The 20,139-nt window shown below is 37.6% G+C and overlaps 1 protein-coding gene across 1 annotated transcript in view; it reads left to right on the top strand.

Annotated features, from left to right (window-relative positions):
* The window catches only part of LOC135080961 (uncharacterized), a 180,984-nt gene that overhangs the window by 114,327 nt on the left and 46,518 nt on the right, over positions 1-20,139 (top strand). The window contains exon 2 of the mRNA XM_063975684.1: positions 12,262-12,330. Within this exon, the coding sequence (XP_063831754.1) occupies positions 12,262-12,330 (69 nt within the window). The remainder of the gene's footprint in view (positions 1-12,261; positions 12,331-20,139) is intronic.

The raw sequence follows: 20,139 nt of genomic DNA, 5'->3' as shown, positions 1-20,139 counted from the left end.
ATTCGTCTTTGGAACGGTCTCCCTGAAAACGTCAGGCAGGCTCCCAGCAAGTCCACCTTTAAATTTCATGTGCGCAAACATTTTCTCGCTGGTGTTTCATCTTCATGATTTCTGTTCAACCTCCTTTTTTTCCCCTTTTTTTTCCTTCTCTTTTTTTTTTTCTCCCTTTGTCATCCATCTTATTATTATATTATATATGTATGTATCTATGTATGTATTCATATGTTATTTATGTTTTTTTTTCTATATTCATAGTAATTTTATACCGCCTACTTTACTCTCAGTTTGGCCCTAAGGTTGACTGGAGGAAAATGCCGAAAGGCATTAAGTCCGCCTTATGTACACCGTTCTATGTGCATATAAGTTTTAAATAAATAAAATAAATAAATAAATAAAACAGAACTGAATATAATATTCCACCGACAGTATTAACTATGTGCCTCCAAAGAGCTCAAAAATACATGTTAAGGGTACTTTTATCGGCACATTGGTACGCTCGCCTTTAGGAAATACACGAGAACCTGATCTCAGCCAAACCCGCTATCCAGATATCAAAGTATCTATGATCAAGAGAGCTAATTAACTAGGGTAAACCACTGCTTTAGTGGCTCAAACCCCAACCAACTGCAAATCACCTGATTAGTATTGACGACAGATACCTACTAAAAAAGCAGATTTAATTATTAAAAAAAAAAACCGACTCCAAAAAACCTACACTAAAAAGTAGAAAAATAATTACTAATTACCTACTTATTTATTAGGACGAATTAATATTTATGTAGGTATACCATGATTGATACTTCTGGAGTCGGTGCCAAGATTATGAAACAAATGTAAAGTTTGCCTGCACCGACTCCAAAAGTATCAATCATGGTATACCTACATAAATATTAATTCGTCCTAATAAATAAGTAGGTAATTAGTAATTATTTTTCTACTTTTTAGTGTAGGTTTTTTGGAGTCGGTTTAATTTTTTTTAATAAAATTTTACTTATTTCTTGCTTTTTAGTTAACTAATTATTACCACTGAAGGTAGGCAGTACATTGAGACCATATTCTTCATGTCTAGTGTAAAATAATATTCCCTACAAAATACAGGTTACCATATAGGAAACCTAAAAAGACCGTCAGCCCACCTTAAAAACATGAAAGAATACAACTGTTGGTCTATTTGTACCTATAATATTTAAAGAATTATCCTCCAACTCCTAAGCATTAAGGAGTTGTACCTACCATGACCAGTTCATCATGATGAGATGATGAATATCTGATGTAAACACTTGAATAACTTTAGAAACTATACTTATCTATAAAATTAAAAGAATTATCTTCCAACTCCTAAGTATTAAGGACTTTTACCTTCTATCATCAGCTCATCAATATGAGATGATGATTTCCAGGAGCAAATACTTGAATAACAAGAAAAAGTTTGAAAAACGATATACGTGCCTATAAAATTTGAGGGTTGCCCTCGATTTCCTTAGGATCCCATCATCAGATCCTAACTTGGTGAAAATGGGACCACCTCAGAAGTGTACCCTATCGAACAAAAAAAGAATTTTGAAAATCGGTCCACAATTGACGGAGTAATCGGTGAACATACATAGAAAAAAAAATACATACAGTCGAACATATAACCTCCTCCTTTTTTGAAGTCGGTTAAAAAAAAATTCCTAATGAACAAAGGTCAAACAAGGTCACGCCGCCGACGCCGCCGCCGCCGAGGTCAAAAAGTCGGCGCGCCGCCGCCGGCCAATTTTATATCGGCGCCCACCTCTATGCTGAATACGGATTACACTTTAGATTCAAGATGATGTATCTTGCATGTGGTAATATGCAAACTCTAGCTCCAATTCTGCTTCGGGATCTGTGTGCTCTAAGTCTAGTAAGTTGATCTTGATGTGTTACTACTATGTGTGCATAGATTTATCGGTATTTGGTAAACGTTATTCCAAAGCTTAAGGCAAACAGCGATAGCTGAACTTCACGCTGCCACAGTTAAGTTATCATCCAGCTAAACCTATTTGAGATTCTGCTAGTAATTAAGCTGTCCTTTGACCGACAGCTGGAACTCTAATCTTTTAATTTCTTTGTTCCAGTCTCTAAATGTGCACTGCATTTCCATTAAAACTCAATGAATCTTGACATTAAATATCTCCGCTAGTTCTTTAATAAGTTTTCCAGATATCTATTACAATCCACGCAACGCCAGATTTATACCGCTGAAGTTGCAGGTTTCCACTAGTTTTCAACTCGATAATTCCAGAAGAACTTTTCCCGCAAATCTAGACGCTTACATTTGAATTTTCAAGTCGAAATTTTGAAAGCGAGTTCTTAATTATTTCAGTCAGAATAATGTTAGTTACGTTTTCTTGTTCCTAAGTGGATATGTGAGTAACTCTTCAAATTATGAACTTCACTCACACACAGTCAAATAGTGTGCTTTGCCTGATATAAAAGCTCAAGGGTAAAGCTGTACTATGTATATTCATTCATAAGATATTTTTGCACCGTATAAAGGGTAAATCTGTGTAGGTGTACAATGTACATCAGTACAGAACACCTTTGAGCTATAATAACTTCTGAGGAAAAAACACCCCAATCCAAATATAAAATACCAAGGGAGTTTGAACCCTTAAAAATACCTGCGTAATTCCTCCGACCTTAAGAATTGAAATTTATGGCTCTAACAAATGGTCTTCCTCCATTCCTAACATGAACCACGTTTTCCTAATATATCCAGTTAATAGCTCCCCTTTATCCTTTGATGGGCTACGTTTTACTAATTATAATTGTGTGTAAAACGCCCCCGGGTACGAGGCGCGCTGCATGGTAATTATGTTCGTCAATATTAGTTTATTAGGCCCCGTAGCTGCGCCGGTATACAATCACCGATTATACACTGCGATCAAGTCGTGCAGATGATTAACGGGCATGCTACAGACTTGCACACCCGTTATACGTTCAAATTGGAACTAAGAGGATGAATTAGTGCTACTGTATTAGGTTCACACCACGATTCTCGTGAATGATTAAAGCGAAGATCGTAATAACATTTTTAATAAACCCATGTTCGACGATTTTTCACTTGATCAAATAGGGAAATTTATCTCACGAAACTTGGCAAAACCTAATTAAAGGCCTAATTAAGGACTTCATAATTGACGAGGCAATTTAGCTATCATTCAGCTGTAAACTTATTACACGTATAATTTTACGAGACGTCTTTCGGAACACATCGTCGGGGACTTAAGATGAAAATTTATGATATTTTATAAATACTCCCACGAGCGAGACTGGCTGAGACGGTTCCGAAGTAAGTTTCAGACGACAATCGTCCGAGGAATTCCCTGTACTCGGTCCCTTCGTCCCGAAATAGAGACAAATGAAGGCGGCAGAGTTATCTTGTCGCCATTTCTTCTAATTCGCGGCACCAATGACCCGCGGCGGTGCCGGGTTAATTAAAGAATTAATCGTCGCTAGCCGGCTCGTGCCGTGACTAAAATTTGTCCAGGGTTATTTATTAACACCCGGAATACTCTTGTCTGTTGTGCGGGCAGACTATTTTTGTACAGCATTTGTCTTTGTATTTAGTAAGATTATTGTGAGACGTTATAAGAATTAGACGATGCTGCTGGATTAGTCAGGGATGATCTTTTATTAGACAGGCGATGTTTGTTATTGCTATTGTGAAACTTAAATTGTGTGTGTGTTATTTCTGATACTGTCATATTTATATTAGTTATGTATAAATGTATGGAACGTTGACCTGGAAGCTCCTCCAGTTATGGAATGTTCAGAATGCAAATCTCATTAAATCATCGAAGAACTTCCGCAAGAACAATAGCCAGTTTTAAACTTGTTATTATGCGTACAGTACAGACAACTACACTACTAAACACTAAATTACAGTACAGACAACTACACTACTAAACTACACTAGCATCTTATGCGATTGTTTTAAGTGCTATTTTGCTACAAAAAATTAAGTATAGTCTAATTTGTTTACTAGGACTATTCCCGCCGCTGCAACTCCTGTGTAGCTAGGATCTACAGCTTGACCGCCAATAAAGACCCAACCAGTGAAGGTCAAGTTTGTCCCGGGGGAAATTTAACTGTCATTGGACCCGCAACGAAATTAATCAGAAGAACATAGAAAGAGTTCGAAGTTAAGGTTCGACTTATCCAGTGCAAAGCGGACTGTATATGTTTACTGTACAAGTCGGGCAGCGGAGTCGATATCCCGCATATTAATTATGCATGTGCATGTATTCGGGCGAGGTCGGCCGGCGCGTGTGAACCCGCCCGAAAATATCGCTGATTAATGCCCGTGCGCAACTCGCGGAAGCTTGCAGGGTTGCCCACTTAAGAAAATCACATTTAAAGAGATTCTTCCAATAAAAACAAAGCTATCAAAACTTTGAGCAATACCTATGGATTGAGGCGACAGAGGAGTTGCCAAAAACTACTCATTTGACTTTTCGTCTTGAAGGTTTATGTCAATGTCTGCCTCTTATGTGTAATTATTGACTGGTTTTTAAACTTGTATTCATCAGTATGTTGACACATGCTAAGTTGGTTAATTTACTTGTCACTTATGTATATTTCTTATGTAGTATTGTTTCTATTGAGCTACATAAATGATACAGTGTTTAGCTTTTCCGTTTTCGTCCCTACTAAGTAGGAGGTCCACTAAGGAAGGAGATAGTTACAAAGTGTACCTGCCTTTGGAGAAGGTTCTTGAATTATAAAGGTTTGATAAAAATCTCATCAGCCCTAAGGCCAACAGAAGTTTACGGAAGCGTCCCTACGTTCAGTTATCTGCATGTGGCAGCCCTGGATCAGATTAATAGTGGCCGCAGGAATCTGGCTGTTTCATTATGCTCGCATAGAGCCGTTGTGCCGGCTTAATACATATTTCATAGGGGCCAACTAAATTCATAAACTGTTTTAGCTTCCATTTTGTAAAAGGGGAATTTTAAAATCTTGAAAAACCCAGTCTGGCGAATATTAACATTACGATGGGTTATTCAACATTATAGGTACATCGGGAGCTAGCGTTTGAAAGTATCTTACTTTAAAATGAAATAAAATGGACGTCACTGTCAATAACTGATATCACACTGCTTATAAGCGAGACTGGTGCGAAAAGCAGGAGTTTTTCAAAGCCATTTTCGTATCGGAAAATCCAGTACTTACATTAAAACATGCAAAGGAACTTCACTTTTTAAGTTCGTTAATGAGAAAAATCATTTTTTATTCATATTCTGAATTCGATATTCATTCGAACACGCCAAGTTTGACATCAATCTAAATCCTGACGTATACTTCTTTGTTGGTAGGTTTTCAAAGCATTATGAATTGGAAATAATTTCCTGTCAGAAAATAAAGCCTAAACAACGTAATCATCGGCGGCTATGAAAATTTCGGCGTTATAATGTTTTCGTTTCCAGCAACTAATTTGAATTCGAGGTCAAGGAAAATTTCCATCAGCTATGAAATTACAGTTATGAAACAAACAAAAAAACCTCCAGAAGTTTATATTACTTGTCCGTGACATTTATTACTTGAAAATTTCTAATTAGCCACAGGCTGATTTTTACGGTAAGAAGAAATACCATCGCCATTATTTCAGCCAATTGTAGTTCTAAGATCATCACTTTTCATTGAAATTGATTCGTCTAACATTATAAATCTGTGGAAGAAGGTAACAGTGAACTCTCCATACACATACCTAAGAGTGAAAAATACACGTGAACTGCAGAATTCTGAATTTCTTTCCATTTCAACTAAAGCCGACGATTCCAATAGAATTAGTGTGAATCCGCAGCGAGCCACAAAAGCTCAAACAAGCAGACAAGCAAGACGCCTCGTTCGCTGTAATCTGAATAATGTATGAGGACAGACCGCGCCCGGCTCCGCCAAATTGGATTTAGAGCATGCCGTTCAAATTATGGCCGCTAAACGCGAAAGACGTGATTTTATGAAAAAGCATTTTTGCAACCACAATTATTTGCTCTCAATAATAACAGAAATGAAAAATTACCCATGGGAAGGTATCAATTTTCTACTTCATTAAGCGTAATTTAAGTAAAGGAATCCCACGAGAGTAAAGCCCTCCGCTGACATACTTTGCTGCTCCCAAATATTTAAATTACACGTTACGTCGATCAAAACATTTTTTTGCCAGCGTTTATTTTTACTAGACGTGTCGTATAAACGATGTCATCGTGGCAGGAAAATATAACCTATCATTATCCTAACTTGTCACAACGCAGATAAATAAAAAGCTACATAAAACGTTTGCGACTCCAATTAAATCGTCTATTCATCAAGCTGGGCACATAAATTTTCAGCGTTCCATCCGGCAATACATTGTAATGATGCAAAAACGCAGCGACGAGTATGAACAACGGGACGGAATAACAAAGATATGAAAAAAGGACAATAAGGGATAAGGCAAATGCGTGAATAAAGCCGGTGTCTGTTGCTAAAAGGCAGGGGAATTACGACTACATAAAAATGAAGGGAACGCCGAGGCTGTAGACAATGCCGGCGGCACCGCATCGCTTGTTATTAATTCCCCCCACACAGAATATGTAAGTATTCCCAAAAAATGATCGGCATAAGCCCTTTTATGTCTTACACCGAGATTTAGATGAAAAAATCCTGATGCTTTAATCCACAGTGGTGGCTGACGCATACAAATAGAAATAAACAGGTTGTTTTCAAAACTGCGGCAAATTATAGTCTTTGCATGTCATCGTAGCCAAGGTCCCTTATTCCGCCAGTAGCACCTAGCCTATATCTTACGAATTTTATCAGCACCTAAAGTTCTTATTCCGTCAGGTCGTAAACTTCAGCTTGCTGCGTAAACGTACATATTTTTAGAAATTTACAGTCTCGTGGTCGTGTTATATTTTATTCCTTCCTCCACTCTACATTTATAGCGCACTCACTTTTTCCATTATTGACACTGTATTTGACGTTCATTTTTATTATTATGTGAAAATACCACTCTTAAATGCACTCTCCCTAGTCCCTGCCTCAATGAAAGGACAAGCGAACGTCATAAAACTCCCCACAAGTTCCCGTCCCTGAACGTCATTGGAAGTTTTCTAGATTAAATGCGACTTTTCGTCCCAAGTATTCGCGTCACGTCTGCTGGGCGGTATAAACAATTAATTTCTTTAATCAACTGCGTCTCGGAGGTGCTCGGTGACGGGGCACGAGGTAAAATGCCGCTGCTTACACTTCTTTGTTTCTCTCAGCTGCACTTCGAGTTAACTCTTCCGCTTAAGAAATATAGTGCTTTGTTTAGTTAAATTAATTGTTGTAGGTCGGTTGAAATGTAAAAATAGTCACGAATGCCATCCTCACCACCACTCCTGTGTAATCTCCTAATAAATAAATTTACTAGAATCGATGATGCATTCAAGATTTTTACAGACTATTATCTGATTTTGACAACCTTGCATTGTTAAGTATAAAAGTTTTAATTTCTCCTTCACCATTCTTCTGACAATATATCAAACGTCAATCCGCGTCACGTTTGACCCAGAATTGTTTCTTATCTTCCAGCTCCAATACCTACCTAAGTTTGTTATCTACCTCTATAGCACCAGTAGGTACCTAAGTTAGTAATTCACCCTAGCTAGATTTATCTGCAAGCTTTTACCAGTATTTATTTACTTGTTGGTCAGGGCGGTGCGCGGGCGCTATCTTTACGGCCGTTCGGTATCGTTAAAGTTAACTGCGATGGTCGATGCGATGGCTGACTGCTACGGTTACGGTTGTATCTAACATTGGTGTTCTGGTGTAACTTAAAAGATATAGCGACTTACATTCCTGTTTATTGTCGCTTAGCAAAAGAAATCACCGAGATTCAAGCACAAAGTTTCTATCTGCAAATTAACAAAGCCGTATGAGTTTCGTGACTGGTTTTAGCAACCGTGATTGCTGTTTAACTTTTGTTTTCGTAACCTAGTTAAGAGACTTCTTGTTTGTTTTCCAATGAATGACTCAATCTACACGTATTGTTAGTTTACAGCATTACTATAGTATTTCTAAGTATTAAACGTCAATTATATTTCCTTAGTAACGTTCATAGAAACATCCGACAATGATTGCATAATTTCAAAAATGACATCTATGACAAAACTACGTAAGACCCCATCTGAAATTCCATCGTCAGTACCATGCACCATGAGTAACGGCACAGGGGTCGTGTCCGGGCCTTTGCATCGGATGCAGTTTCGTTAAGGAAAACTATAACACGACCCATCACCATACTCTAATGACGCAATCGGCGTTTTACTTTTACGACTCGTTCCCTTGGTTTGTCTAATGGTTATTGGAATGCCTATGTTTTGGCTAGGGTTTCTGCTCGAGCTTTCTCGAACTCGAGAAAACTCGAGAAATTTGGCTTCATTCGAGACGAGAAAAAAATTACCGGAGCTCGAGAATTCTCGAGTTTCGATTTTGAAGCTTTAATATTCTTGAAAGCCTATTTTCTTAGACAAAAGTAAGTTTTTAACTATTTAATAGGTTAACGTTGCGTTTAGACTGGCCTAGTCTTTCCTTTTTTTAACTAATTTGATTTGCAAGTAATGATTTTAACCGAAACTAATAATGTTCACCTACGAGTATGCTATATTTTATTATGTTTGTATAACTGACTGATTTAAAGACTGAAAACTTTTTTGTTAACTATCTGTTAGTTTAGGTACTCGTAAATACGTTTATTCAAGTCGTTATCTTTAAGTTTAAAAATTTATTTAAAAGTTTTTTTTTGTTTGTAAATGTAGGTTTATTATCGTAATTTTTCTATTAATTTGGACTTGTGTTCTTTGGAAAACAAGTGATTCAATTGGAGCTCCAGATATGTATGGTTATTTATCCTTAAAGTACACGCGACTTTATGACTTTTGTTCCTTTAGTTAATTACTAAGTTATAATTATCCTACTAATATTATAAATGCTAAAGTTTGTGTGAATGTCTGGATGTTTGTTACTCTTTCACGCAAAAACTACTGAACGGATTTTGTTGAAACTTTACAGTATTATTGATTATAACCCAGACACATTATAACATTAATAAAAACCCGTGTTGTTATTAAATTTCAACCGATTTCAACAGTTTTAATTAAAAGACTCGAGACCCGAGAAAACTCGAGACTTTGGCCTCGAGAATTCCCGAAACTCGAGAAAAAAAATAAGTCGAGAAATCAGAAACCCTAGTTTTGGCTATTAGCTAAGTTGTGCAGTAAAAGGTTATAAATAAAAAGATTAAGCTTACACTGAGACAAAAGTACATTAATTAGGTATGTAGGCCCTTTTCAGAACACTTGTACACTTCCCAAATATAGCTTACTCTACCATCACTTCGGGACAAATGTAAGATATACTGTTGACTGTACTTGATACCTACCTAGATACTAAGAAAACCAACCAATGACAATATTTGCCATCCCATTAAAAACGGGCAGTTCCGAGCATATGCGGATTAAAGTATTTTTGTGGAAAACCGATTTTCATCCGGACGAATTCATCGGTAAACAAACGAATCCAAAAACAGACCGACTTAATTCCATTAACGTGTTAAACGTGTTTTAACGATTTTCTGTAATTTGGTCGCAAACCACCGATCCGATTAATGTGTTAATTATATTGGTCATCGGAACAACATAATTATTTTGCTGTGTGGCGTGATGTAACATCTTTTGCAGTTAATTTGGTGAAACGTGTATGAATCATGTGCCTTGTTTATGTCACCTTTCTAATAAATCATATTTTATAGCTAGATGATTATCCATCGCCAATTGGCTCCGTGCACGATTACAGCGCCAACTAGCGTCCACAACTTTGTGGGCTCTGTCACATTGACATTTAGGTCGTTTATTTGTGAAAAAATATCGAAATGAAAAAGTAACAAATATTTTCGACTAATAAATTGTTGTGATACCACGATTTGGGTGGAAAAAAGGTTTTGAAATCATTTAGGTCATTCAAATCAAATGAGGCAAGTCCGAAAAGTGTGTTTAATTTTGATTGTGTCAGGGTTTGTTTACTTCATTTATAGTTGTAGTTTTACAGTAAAACAAAAAGAAAAAGCTACTTTAACGGTTTCATTATACAACAGTAAATATATTTAAATGTTCCTGTATCGCTAGTAATAAATTAAATGTCGTTTTCAGATCGAAATGAGTATTGTTTTGAAGACCGGGTTTGTGTGTGTTACAATATCAAATTCCAACCACAAACCATATTTAAAGGAAAGTTGTTGATATTGGCAGGACAAGTCCGAGATGTAGAAGAATTAAGAACAAAACAAGGGCAGAGTTCAATAATTCACGCTCTCATCATAAGGCAAACATCTGTGCACAACAACTACTGTGACTCGTTTTTGTACTACCACATTGTATAGTCTAGTTATTTCCAAATTGTAAACGGCTATTAAACCAGCCCTATCGAAATACAGTCCACTCTTTTATTTAAGTTCCCAGCAGGACCCTTTTCATGCGATTAATTAATGATATTAAAATGTATTATGTAGAATCGCTTTGCAATTGACAGATACATCTGATTACAGAGCTTACATTATTTCTACTTTTGACCACCATGAGCGCTGCCATAGATTATGTTACCCCCACCTAGTACTTCGCACCCAGCGAATAAATCACTTTCATCATGTTTTAATAACTGCTGGAGCATTATTTTGCCATCACTAAGTAGCTGACTTTTCAATTGTTTTCTTGTTCTAGGTTTACATTTCCAACGCAAACTAGAGATGGTTAATCAACTTTCAGACTTGTCAAAATTTTGCAACTCTATTAATCTAGCTGATAGCAACTTGAAATCTATGGCACAAAGGTTTATTAGTATGACAGTTGCTTATCTGAAGGCTTCTACTTTACAACTAAACCGCAAGCTATAATAAACTTCGAGTGACAGCAGCTTAGAATTAGAATTTACGGCGCTCTTCTGGGCATTGTCACCTGATACATTTTAACGGGCCTATTTCGGTTCAATTTATCTACAGAGTAATGGACAATATGCAAATGCAATATACAGACAGACACCAGCACATCTGACTATACATTTATGTTGTAAAATAGCACCTATTAAAGCCATATAAAATTGTGTTGAAACTTTTGATGACAGGCTTTTTCCTGCACTTACAGATATTTTCAGCATTTACGAAGTCTGGAACTACTCTAGTTCTATGTATGGTTTAACTTTTGTTATTTTATTTGTTGGAATTCTGAATTGCTGCTGCACAATTTCAGCGAAATTTTTTTTATGAACGCATCCGCGGAAAAGTTGAAAAATTCTATTGAATGGTGGCATGTACAGTGTTAAATTATTTTATTTCAAGCACGATATGGGCTAGACGTGAACTAACACTGAGTGGGGCGTGCGCAAACAATTTTAGAATTTATTCCCAGCATAACGAGGGCGATGTTCGGGTGCACCGTTTATAAGGGGAATGCATCTAGTTTGTATGCAACCGGTGAACCGGAGGAGCGCTCGTGTATGCGGACAACGCGGCCATCTGCATAAAGGCAAAATCTGTTTGTTTGTTTAGACTCATACGGTGGAATGCAATAAATTTTTCGTCGCGTTTTCCACAATATGCGTCAACTCTAAAATCTAAACATGTTCTAAAATACCAGATTTTTAGACCTAAACAGTTTTTGCAAGAACTTCAGTACTTATTCATTTTGAAAGATAGGACTCTATTAGATGCCCTTGTATCAGACCTTATCTAATTCTACAGTTAGTGGAGAGAGAACATCGTAATTTTTTGACATCAACAAATGAGCAGTTCCAATAAATAAAGCCCGTAACGTATTGCACTGAATCGAATTTTAATTTCCGACTATCGGTATCGTTTAAACTTTATTTCTGAGTGGCTCCTGTAATACGATTGCAACCGTTCGACGTGAGCGTGTTCAATTCTGAACGTGATTACGAATTGTCATTCAATTTCCAGCCGTATTACTCGAGTTATAGGGACGTTCACTTTAACGGGGGCTTTTGATATGAGTAAAGCATTCACTCAAGTCTTCGTTTCATATCGCGATCTGTTTTCGAACGAGTCTCGTATCGACAGCTCAAGACGTTATCGTGTTGTGTGGGAATTGAATTTGAAATTGTCTTTGCTAACGTAACACTGGAGTTCAGTGTGTGTTTTTCCTATCTTGAATTTAAAAATTACTTTGTATTAAAAACTGATAATTTGTTTTATTTTTGTTTCAGGTAATGAGACCCGCTTACAAAGGCAATCGATTATTCGGACGGGTATGGGTTAGTCCACCCACACTAAAGGTAAATATTTAACAGCCAGCAGCTTATTAATTAATGTTTTCAATTGTTATTTATTTGCTATTTTCACGACGGATACTACATTGCGACGTGAGTAATTTAAGACTGGAATGCAACACCACGTTGGGCGCCAAAAGTTGACAGTGAGAGCACTCAGTCAGTGTTAATACAATCTGAAAATGGGCTCAAGAAATTTAACTAACTTAAAGCAAATCAGGAATCTACGCTGATGAAGTCCCGGGATGACCAATAACTCTGAAAGGGTCTTACTCTTAGTTCAACTAAAAAACAAAGCTCGAGTTTCGCCAGCAATGCGGAAGAGACTCGAAGGAGGAAGTAATAAAAATGTCTAAAAACGGTTCGCGTTTAAAGCGGGTTCTGCTGACCAAAAAGGTTGGAAACCTGCTGACCATTGCTATAATGATGGTAATTAGCACCGTTGTTTACAGCCCCCGTGCCCCCTTCGCGTTCTAATTACCCATGCCGTAATAACTCGTAAGTGCAACCGGCGGATTAGCATATATGGAGATTCACTTTGTCAAAGGGGCTTATCATATTTGCATATCAGGCGGAACGCCTTGATAATTATGAGTCTTAAAGCGATTGCATAAGTCATAATATTTAACTTTCAAGATCTGGAACTTGGGCTTGTATTTTAATTTGTATTAAAAATATATAATGACACAAACAGACACTAAATAACTGGTCATTTTATGGCTAAGGAACTGGTGCTATAACACTAGACTGCGATGACACTAGAAGATTTAATGCAAAAAAGTAGGCAATTGTACAGTGAGAAATCTAAATACCTTGGAATTTTTATTTCATTGTCAGATAACAAGAAATAAAACAAATCAACTTTTAGTATTACGTGTCTAATTGTATTCCGATAATATATTTAATTTTGTTTTCCTGTGATGTTTAGGTTTCCTGTACAAACAATACAATACAAACGAGGATAAACACGAATAAGGATACCTTTATTTAGAATATTGTTATACTAGTTCAAAATTTATATAGGCACAAAAACTAAGTAAACGTTTCTTGCACCATGAAACTGATTTGGCCATAATCAATAGTCAACCGAAGGTCATGCCAGAAATAACTGATTTGTTTGAACCATAGCTAATTGTGGTGAAGGTTTGGTACTTTCAGTGTCGTCACTCGTACTTGTAGTTTAATTATACTATAATCAGTATCCCATGTCGAATAGATCCTAGTTAGATCTCTCCCAAGGCCCAGTGAGTGGCAGTTCTTTTTATCTCGATTTAGTTTGAAATCACTGATTTTCAACAATATAAAGCATTCGAAGTATTTCGAAGTGTTATCATTGCCTATCTCAATCCCAATATGCCTAACTTATTGTTAAACCAGTTTGACATTTCTTTAAATATACACCCCAGTTCACCCCACATTGTGAGGACGTTGAGGATTTGAGACTGTACATCATATGTGGGGCATCTTCGAGCCCTATTGGGAAATAACAGTGATATTTTCTATCATATCTAACCTAGTTCCAAATAAGGTAGATTATTAAAGTAGACACTCAAAACATGAGTACATATTCTTCCTTAGATACGCTTATTCCTTACGGGAATTTGTGCCCGATCTAGTTTTCCTGGGATTTCTGGGAAGCACTTCACATGGTGGCCATGAAAACTGTGTCTGCCTATCATCAGGCACTTCGGTCAGTCCATTGTTCTCTTTAAAACAATCGGTGAAAATTGAACACAGATACCATACCAAATGTGTTTTGTGTATTTTCAAATTAAGTTACACATACAATATTCATCATTTGTTTCGCTGTTTCACGGTAATGATAGCCATGTAATTATCCTTAAGAGGTCTTTTACACTCAGAATATAAACCAATTTTGACTTATATTAACTAAGCGTTCTGTATTCAGATTCACCGTTTTATATCTTCTTATACAATCTTATCTTAATAAACCTAAAAATAATTAAGTCGTGTGTACAAAACTTTGTCGGAGACGATATAATTGGCTCCACAAACAAAATCCTTTCAACTCACGTTTTAGCTAAGCAAATGTGTGCGCACAGCGATTGAACTTCAAAGCTCGCCAGCTGATAGTGCTGTTTGTCTTTCGGCTAATAGCCGTCAGCCGTGTTTAATAACCGACGAATATTAATATCCAAGAGTTATTAATCAACGATCGTTGCCCGGAGCGGGGCGAAATTCATTTTGAATTATTTGATCTGCTAAAAGGTGCTTCTGAAATCGGTCATTTTTTGTCCAGTTTGTTATAAATTGTCTCCGTAATTGGAAAGGTGTAAGCCTCCTACGTATTTTATGAGTCAGGTACGTAGTAACATGATATTATATTGGTGCATTGATATTATGACGCAGTCAAAATATATGTCGTATGTTAAAGGCTAGGTGATCTTGGAAAAAGTCTGGCTTAATATTATGGAAGAATACTGTCACATAATTAATCAAAATTAAAATCATAGTTGTTTGTGTAGAATCTACTGTTAGTTGTCTTTGAGTTACAGCCAAACAATAGCCAGAAAACCCTGTTATTCTCTGATAGTCGTAAAGTATGTAAGAGGACGTAAGGCCATGTCGGCCATTAGTGCAAGTGCACAGGGCCTGTGACGTCACAGCCGCGTGTCGAGTGCCGGAGCCCGCGCCAACTAGGCCACTGGGGCTGTTCTGCTACAGGGCTGTCAATACCATCTACAAATTTTAACCTACCCGCCGCGAATCGCCATCAGAACCAGCAAGGGCCCTCGAGCGAAGTGAATATAGGTTCACTTCAACGATTAATACAAGTGCATAGTGACGTCACTGCCGCCTGTTCGACTGTCGAAGCCGTGCCAACTAGGCCAAATGGAGCTCGGCCGAACGTGTCATGTCGATAGGGCTGCCAACACTAGAATGTTAATCCAAGCTCTCATCAGTGATGTAAATCGCAGCGACTCCCGCAGCAATTAGACTTAATTTTGGGTTCAAATCCAGGCAAGGCTCTCCAGATTATGTGTCCAATGTAATCAAATCCAAAAAGTGATTTGGCTGAGGGCCCGAGATTATTGCGCATTAAGCACTTGAGCTGAATCTTACGATCTTAGATAATTCTCGGTCGGTTTGGGTCCTCAAGCCTAACCACAATGAGATCTATTCGCTGGGTGCGAAGTACTAGGTGGGGGTAACATAATCGATCGCAGCGCTCATGGTGGTCAAAAGTAGAAATAATGTAAGCTCTGTCATCAGATGTATCTGTCAATGGCAAAGCGATTCTACATAATACATTTTAATATTATTAATTAATCGCATGAATAGGGTCCTACTGGGAACTTAAATAAAAGAGTGGACTGTTTTTCGATAGGGCTGGTTTAATAGCCGTTTACAATTCGGAAATAACTAGACTATACAACGTGGTAGTACAAAAATTAGTCACAGTAGTTGTTGTGCACTGATGTTTGTCTTATGATGAGAGCGTGAATTATTGAACTCTGCCCTTGTTTTGTTCCTAATTCTTCTACATCTCGGACTTGTCCAGCCAAATACCAACAACTTTCCTTTAAATACGGTTTGTGGTTGGAATTTGATATTGTAACACTCACAAACCCGGTCTTCAAAGCAATACTCATTTCGATCTGAAAACGATATTTAATTTATTACTAGTGATACAGGAACATTTAAATATATTTACTGTTATATAATGAAACCGTTAAAGTAGCTTTTTCTTTTTGTTTTACTGTAAAACTACAACTATAAATAAAGTAAACAAACCCTGACACAATCAAAATTAAACACACTTTTTGGACTTACCTCATTTGATTTGAATGACCAAAATTATTTCAAAACCTTTTTTCCACCCAAATCGTGGTATCACAACAATTTATTAGTTGAAAATATTTGATATTTTTTCATTTCGATATTTTTTCACAAATATACGACCTAAATGTCAATGTGACAGAGCCCACAAAGTTGTGGACGCTAGTTGGCGCTGTAATCGTGCACAGAGCCAATAATGCTGGGGTAATCTGCTATTGCAAACTCCATCATATTTCCTTAGTTTCTTATTCGTGCGTGGCAACACCTGCAGTGTTCATGATTTCATTCATTCACAAGTTGAGGCTCAGAGCCATAAGTTCCGAACCAAATAGGCAGCAGAAACCTTGAATTTAGTAAAATACAGACTATGACCAAATACTTCACTTAGACAGCTACTTACTGCGCTTCTGATGAAGTTGACTAATTAGGTTAAAATAATTTATTGCTAAAGGTATAACAATTTTTTTTCACGTAACCTATCTATCAACAAAACTGATAATATTTTATCAAACGATTTCATCGATTTGTTATCGGTTTAAATTGCCTATTTATTTTAATGCGCCTATATTATCAGTTGATAAGTTCAATAGCATTATCGTGCAAACAGATAACAAATAATCTTTTATCTCTACATACAACTATAGGTAAATTAATCTGCTTTTGGCAGCCCTAAGCGGGTTATATTGTTTCAACCCCTCAAACGAGTGTCTGACTCGGGTCGGCGAGACTGTCCTTGCGAGTCAGCAGAAAATATTTTTGTGCTGGACATAAGGCCTATATTCTAGAAGCTGTGTTTTAAGCAGCAAGACTGTCAAAAGATAGGTATTTCTTAGCAGTCAGTAGTAGGGCTTGCAATATCGGATAGTTTTCAACTCCGGAACTGATTTCCGATATTGGGCACTCAACTCCGGAATTCCGGTTCTAGTTCCGGAGTTGGTTAAAAAAAGAAAGCGCCTCCCGACAAACACATACACGTATGTGGCCTCCACTTTAGAACCTTGCCCCATCGGCCGTCTGTTCTACGTACTATGTGCCCTGCCCATTGCCACTTTAGCTTGGTAATCCGATCGCTATATGTCAGGTAACTTTAGTTCGTTTAAGAGTCTCCTCATTTCTGGTTCGATCTCGAAAAGAAACACCGAGCATAGCACTCTCCATACCATGGTGTGCAACTTTGAGCTTATTATAGTAAGAGGCCACGTTTCCGAACCGTGTGTCATCACTACTGGTAACACACACTGATTGTAGACTTTCGACTTTAGGCACTGAAGTGTTTTGGTCGAAAAGCTGTTATGTAGTTTCCCGAACGCTGCCCAGCCGAGTTGAATTCGACGTATTATTACATCTCCCTGCCTCACAGCTCGCTGCAGAGGAATCGCAGAGGAATCGCCCTCGTGTTCAGCCAGGCTCAAAGACCTTCTCATAGTCTAAGAACGCCAAGCATATAGGCAAGTTAGACTCTTCGGTCTTCTGTATAACCTTCCGTAGCGTATAGATGCGGTATATGGTAGTGTAAACGTTTCGATAACTGGCTTCCTCGAGAGACTATAAGTCATCGAACCTACGCGCGAGACTATTCGTGATGGCTCTCAAAAACAGCTTGTAGACATGACTCAGAGTCAGAACCCAGATGGGTCTGTAATTCCTTAATAAAGCTTTTACCCCTTTCTTAAAGAAAAACACCACCAAGCATTTGTTCCGTGCCTCTGGCATTATTCCCTGGAGTAAGACGGAGTTACAGTCTATGAAGGACTTTCAGTATCGGCTTATCACCTGCCGCGTTCAGAAGCTTCGAGGTTATTCCGTCATCACCCGGTGCCTTGTTGTTCTTTAGCTGTTTGAGAGCCATCCTAATCACGTAAGGGCTGATGTCCGGCTAATCTTCGGTATAGTGTCAAGTTAGCTTAGCTGTTGGAACTGTCCTGTGGCTGAGCTATTAACAGGTTTTACTCTATCATCCGCTCTCTTCAGCTGGCTTCGCCCATTAGAGTTGTCTCTAGCAAACATTTTTGAGCTTTGGTTTCGCCCTATTGCCTCTTTAATATTATTACTAATAAAGTTGCGAATACAATATATATCAAGGACTTCCTTATCTAAGAACCTTTTTTGATACTTAAACGTTTTGAAAACTTAAAATAATTTATGAAAAATTTCAATATCGGAATACGATATTGGCTTCAGTTCCGGAATTGAAATATCGGAAAAAATGTATCCGAAATTCCGGAGTTACGAAATTCCGGAATTCCGGTATTCAAGCCCTAGTCAGTAGTCGTTTATCTGTACATACAACTATAGGTAAATAAATCTGTTTTTGGCAGCCCTAAGCGGGTTATATTGTTTCAACCCCTCAAACGAGTGTGTCTGACTCGGGTCGGCGAGGCTGTCCTTGCGAGTCAGCAGAAAATATTTTTGTGCTGGACATAAAGCCTATATTCCAGAAGCCGCGTTTTTAAGCAGCAAGACTGTCAAAACATAGTTATTTTTTAGCAGTCAGTAGTCGTTTATCTGTACATACAACTATAGGTAAATTAATCTGTTTTTGGCAGCCCTAAGCGGGTTATATTGTTTCAACCCCTCAAACGAGTGTCTGACTCGGGTCGGCGAGACTGTCCTTGCGAGTCAGCAGAAAATATTTTTGTGCTGGACATAAAGCCTATATTCCAGAAACCGTGTTTTTTGAAAACATAGAAACAGTAGACATTCAAAGGTAGACTCCTACTCAGATTGAACCGGATAGCTGTCTTATCTAAAGATATTTCTAAGGATTCAAAGGTCCTCATATGAAGACAAATATCTCGGACTGACCGTCCTGGCGCCTCAGAACTAGGAAAGCCAACCCCAAATAATAGGAAAACTGGTACTTGGGAAACGTTGGTGGACCGAATTGAAGCCCTTGATAGCATGAGATGGTCCTGCATCTGTTCCACGGTCCTATTGTGTCCATCCCTGGACTTAAAGGCCGGTCATTGGTTGGCTACGGGTAAAAGTTCTGTGTCTCATCTGTACGCTATGCGTAGTCTTCTATTTTCTTCTTCTAAGATGGCCTCAAAATTTTTGACATTGTGACAAGGTCAAAGGCAACTAGGATTATGATTGGGTATTGACTTTTTATTGTATCATACTGTGCTATCAATTACTACGAGTTCAGCAATAATGTCTGTCGATTTTACTGGAATAAGTAAAATAACTAGGTGGACCGACGATCTGGTAAAGGTCGCGGGAAGAGCCTGGATGCGGGCAGCGCAGGACCGTGCATTGTGGAAAATCTTGGAGGAGGCCTTTGTCCAGCAGTGGACGTCATTTGGCTGAAACGAACGAACGAACGAAGTAAAATAAAATAGTCAATTTCTCGAAGTTCAGCAAACTTATCTTCAACTGTTAAGTATTTTCTTATTGTTATTTGACATCCCCTAACGCTATCTACAATATCCGTTGACAGCCTCCGAATCATTTCCAAGTAATAAACGATATTATTTTACTGCGAAACGTTATCCATTTCTTGGAAAACAAATATTATATTAGATCTTCACAGATCATCTTTTATGTATTTTAGTCTGAATTTTCTTCTAGTCTCTTCTTAAGAATTTGTTTGGAGTTCAGTTTTCAAACATTCTAGGTACAACTATAACTCCTAATAAAGTATAAAACTTTGATTAAAATGTTTATACTCGTAGTAAGTGGAACAAGCGAAATCTAAAGTTTTCTGTGTCGTTTTCAAGTTTCTATGTTATATTATTCTACTTTCAGATCTAAAGTAGGTTAGAATGACTGTGCTTCTAGTAAACTAGAATCAAATACGGTTATAAAAATGTAAAATTTCTATGTCTGATAGTTTCTAGATCATGTCAATTGCTCATCAAAAGTTAAAGAGGAAATTAATGAAATATTCTTGAAAATGTTTACACCTCCAAAACATTCAGTAATAAATCCTTAAAACCCTACCACAGGACTGCCACAAATCTTACATAGTGACCATATAAAGTCAACCGCCGATCGCTGCAGAGCCGGAAGGCG

This window comes from Ostrinia nubilalis, chromosome 19 (genome assembly GCF_963855985.1).
Source record: "Ostrinia nubilalis chromosome 19, ilOstNubi1.1, whole genome shotgun sequence".
Classification (NCBI taxonomy): Eukaryota; Metazoa; Arthropoda; class Insecta; order Lepidoptera; family Crambidae; genus Ostrinia; species Ostrinia nubilalis.
The sequence above is the reverse complement of the archived record's forward strand: the minus strand, read 5'-3'. Positions and strand labels throughout refer to the sequence as shown.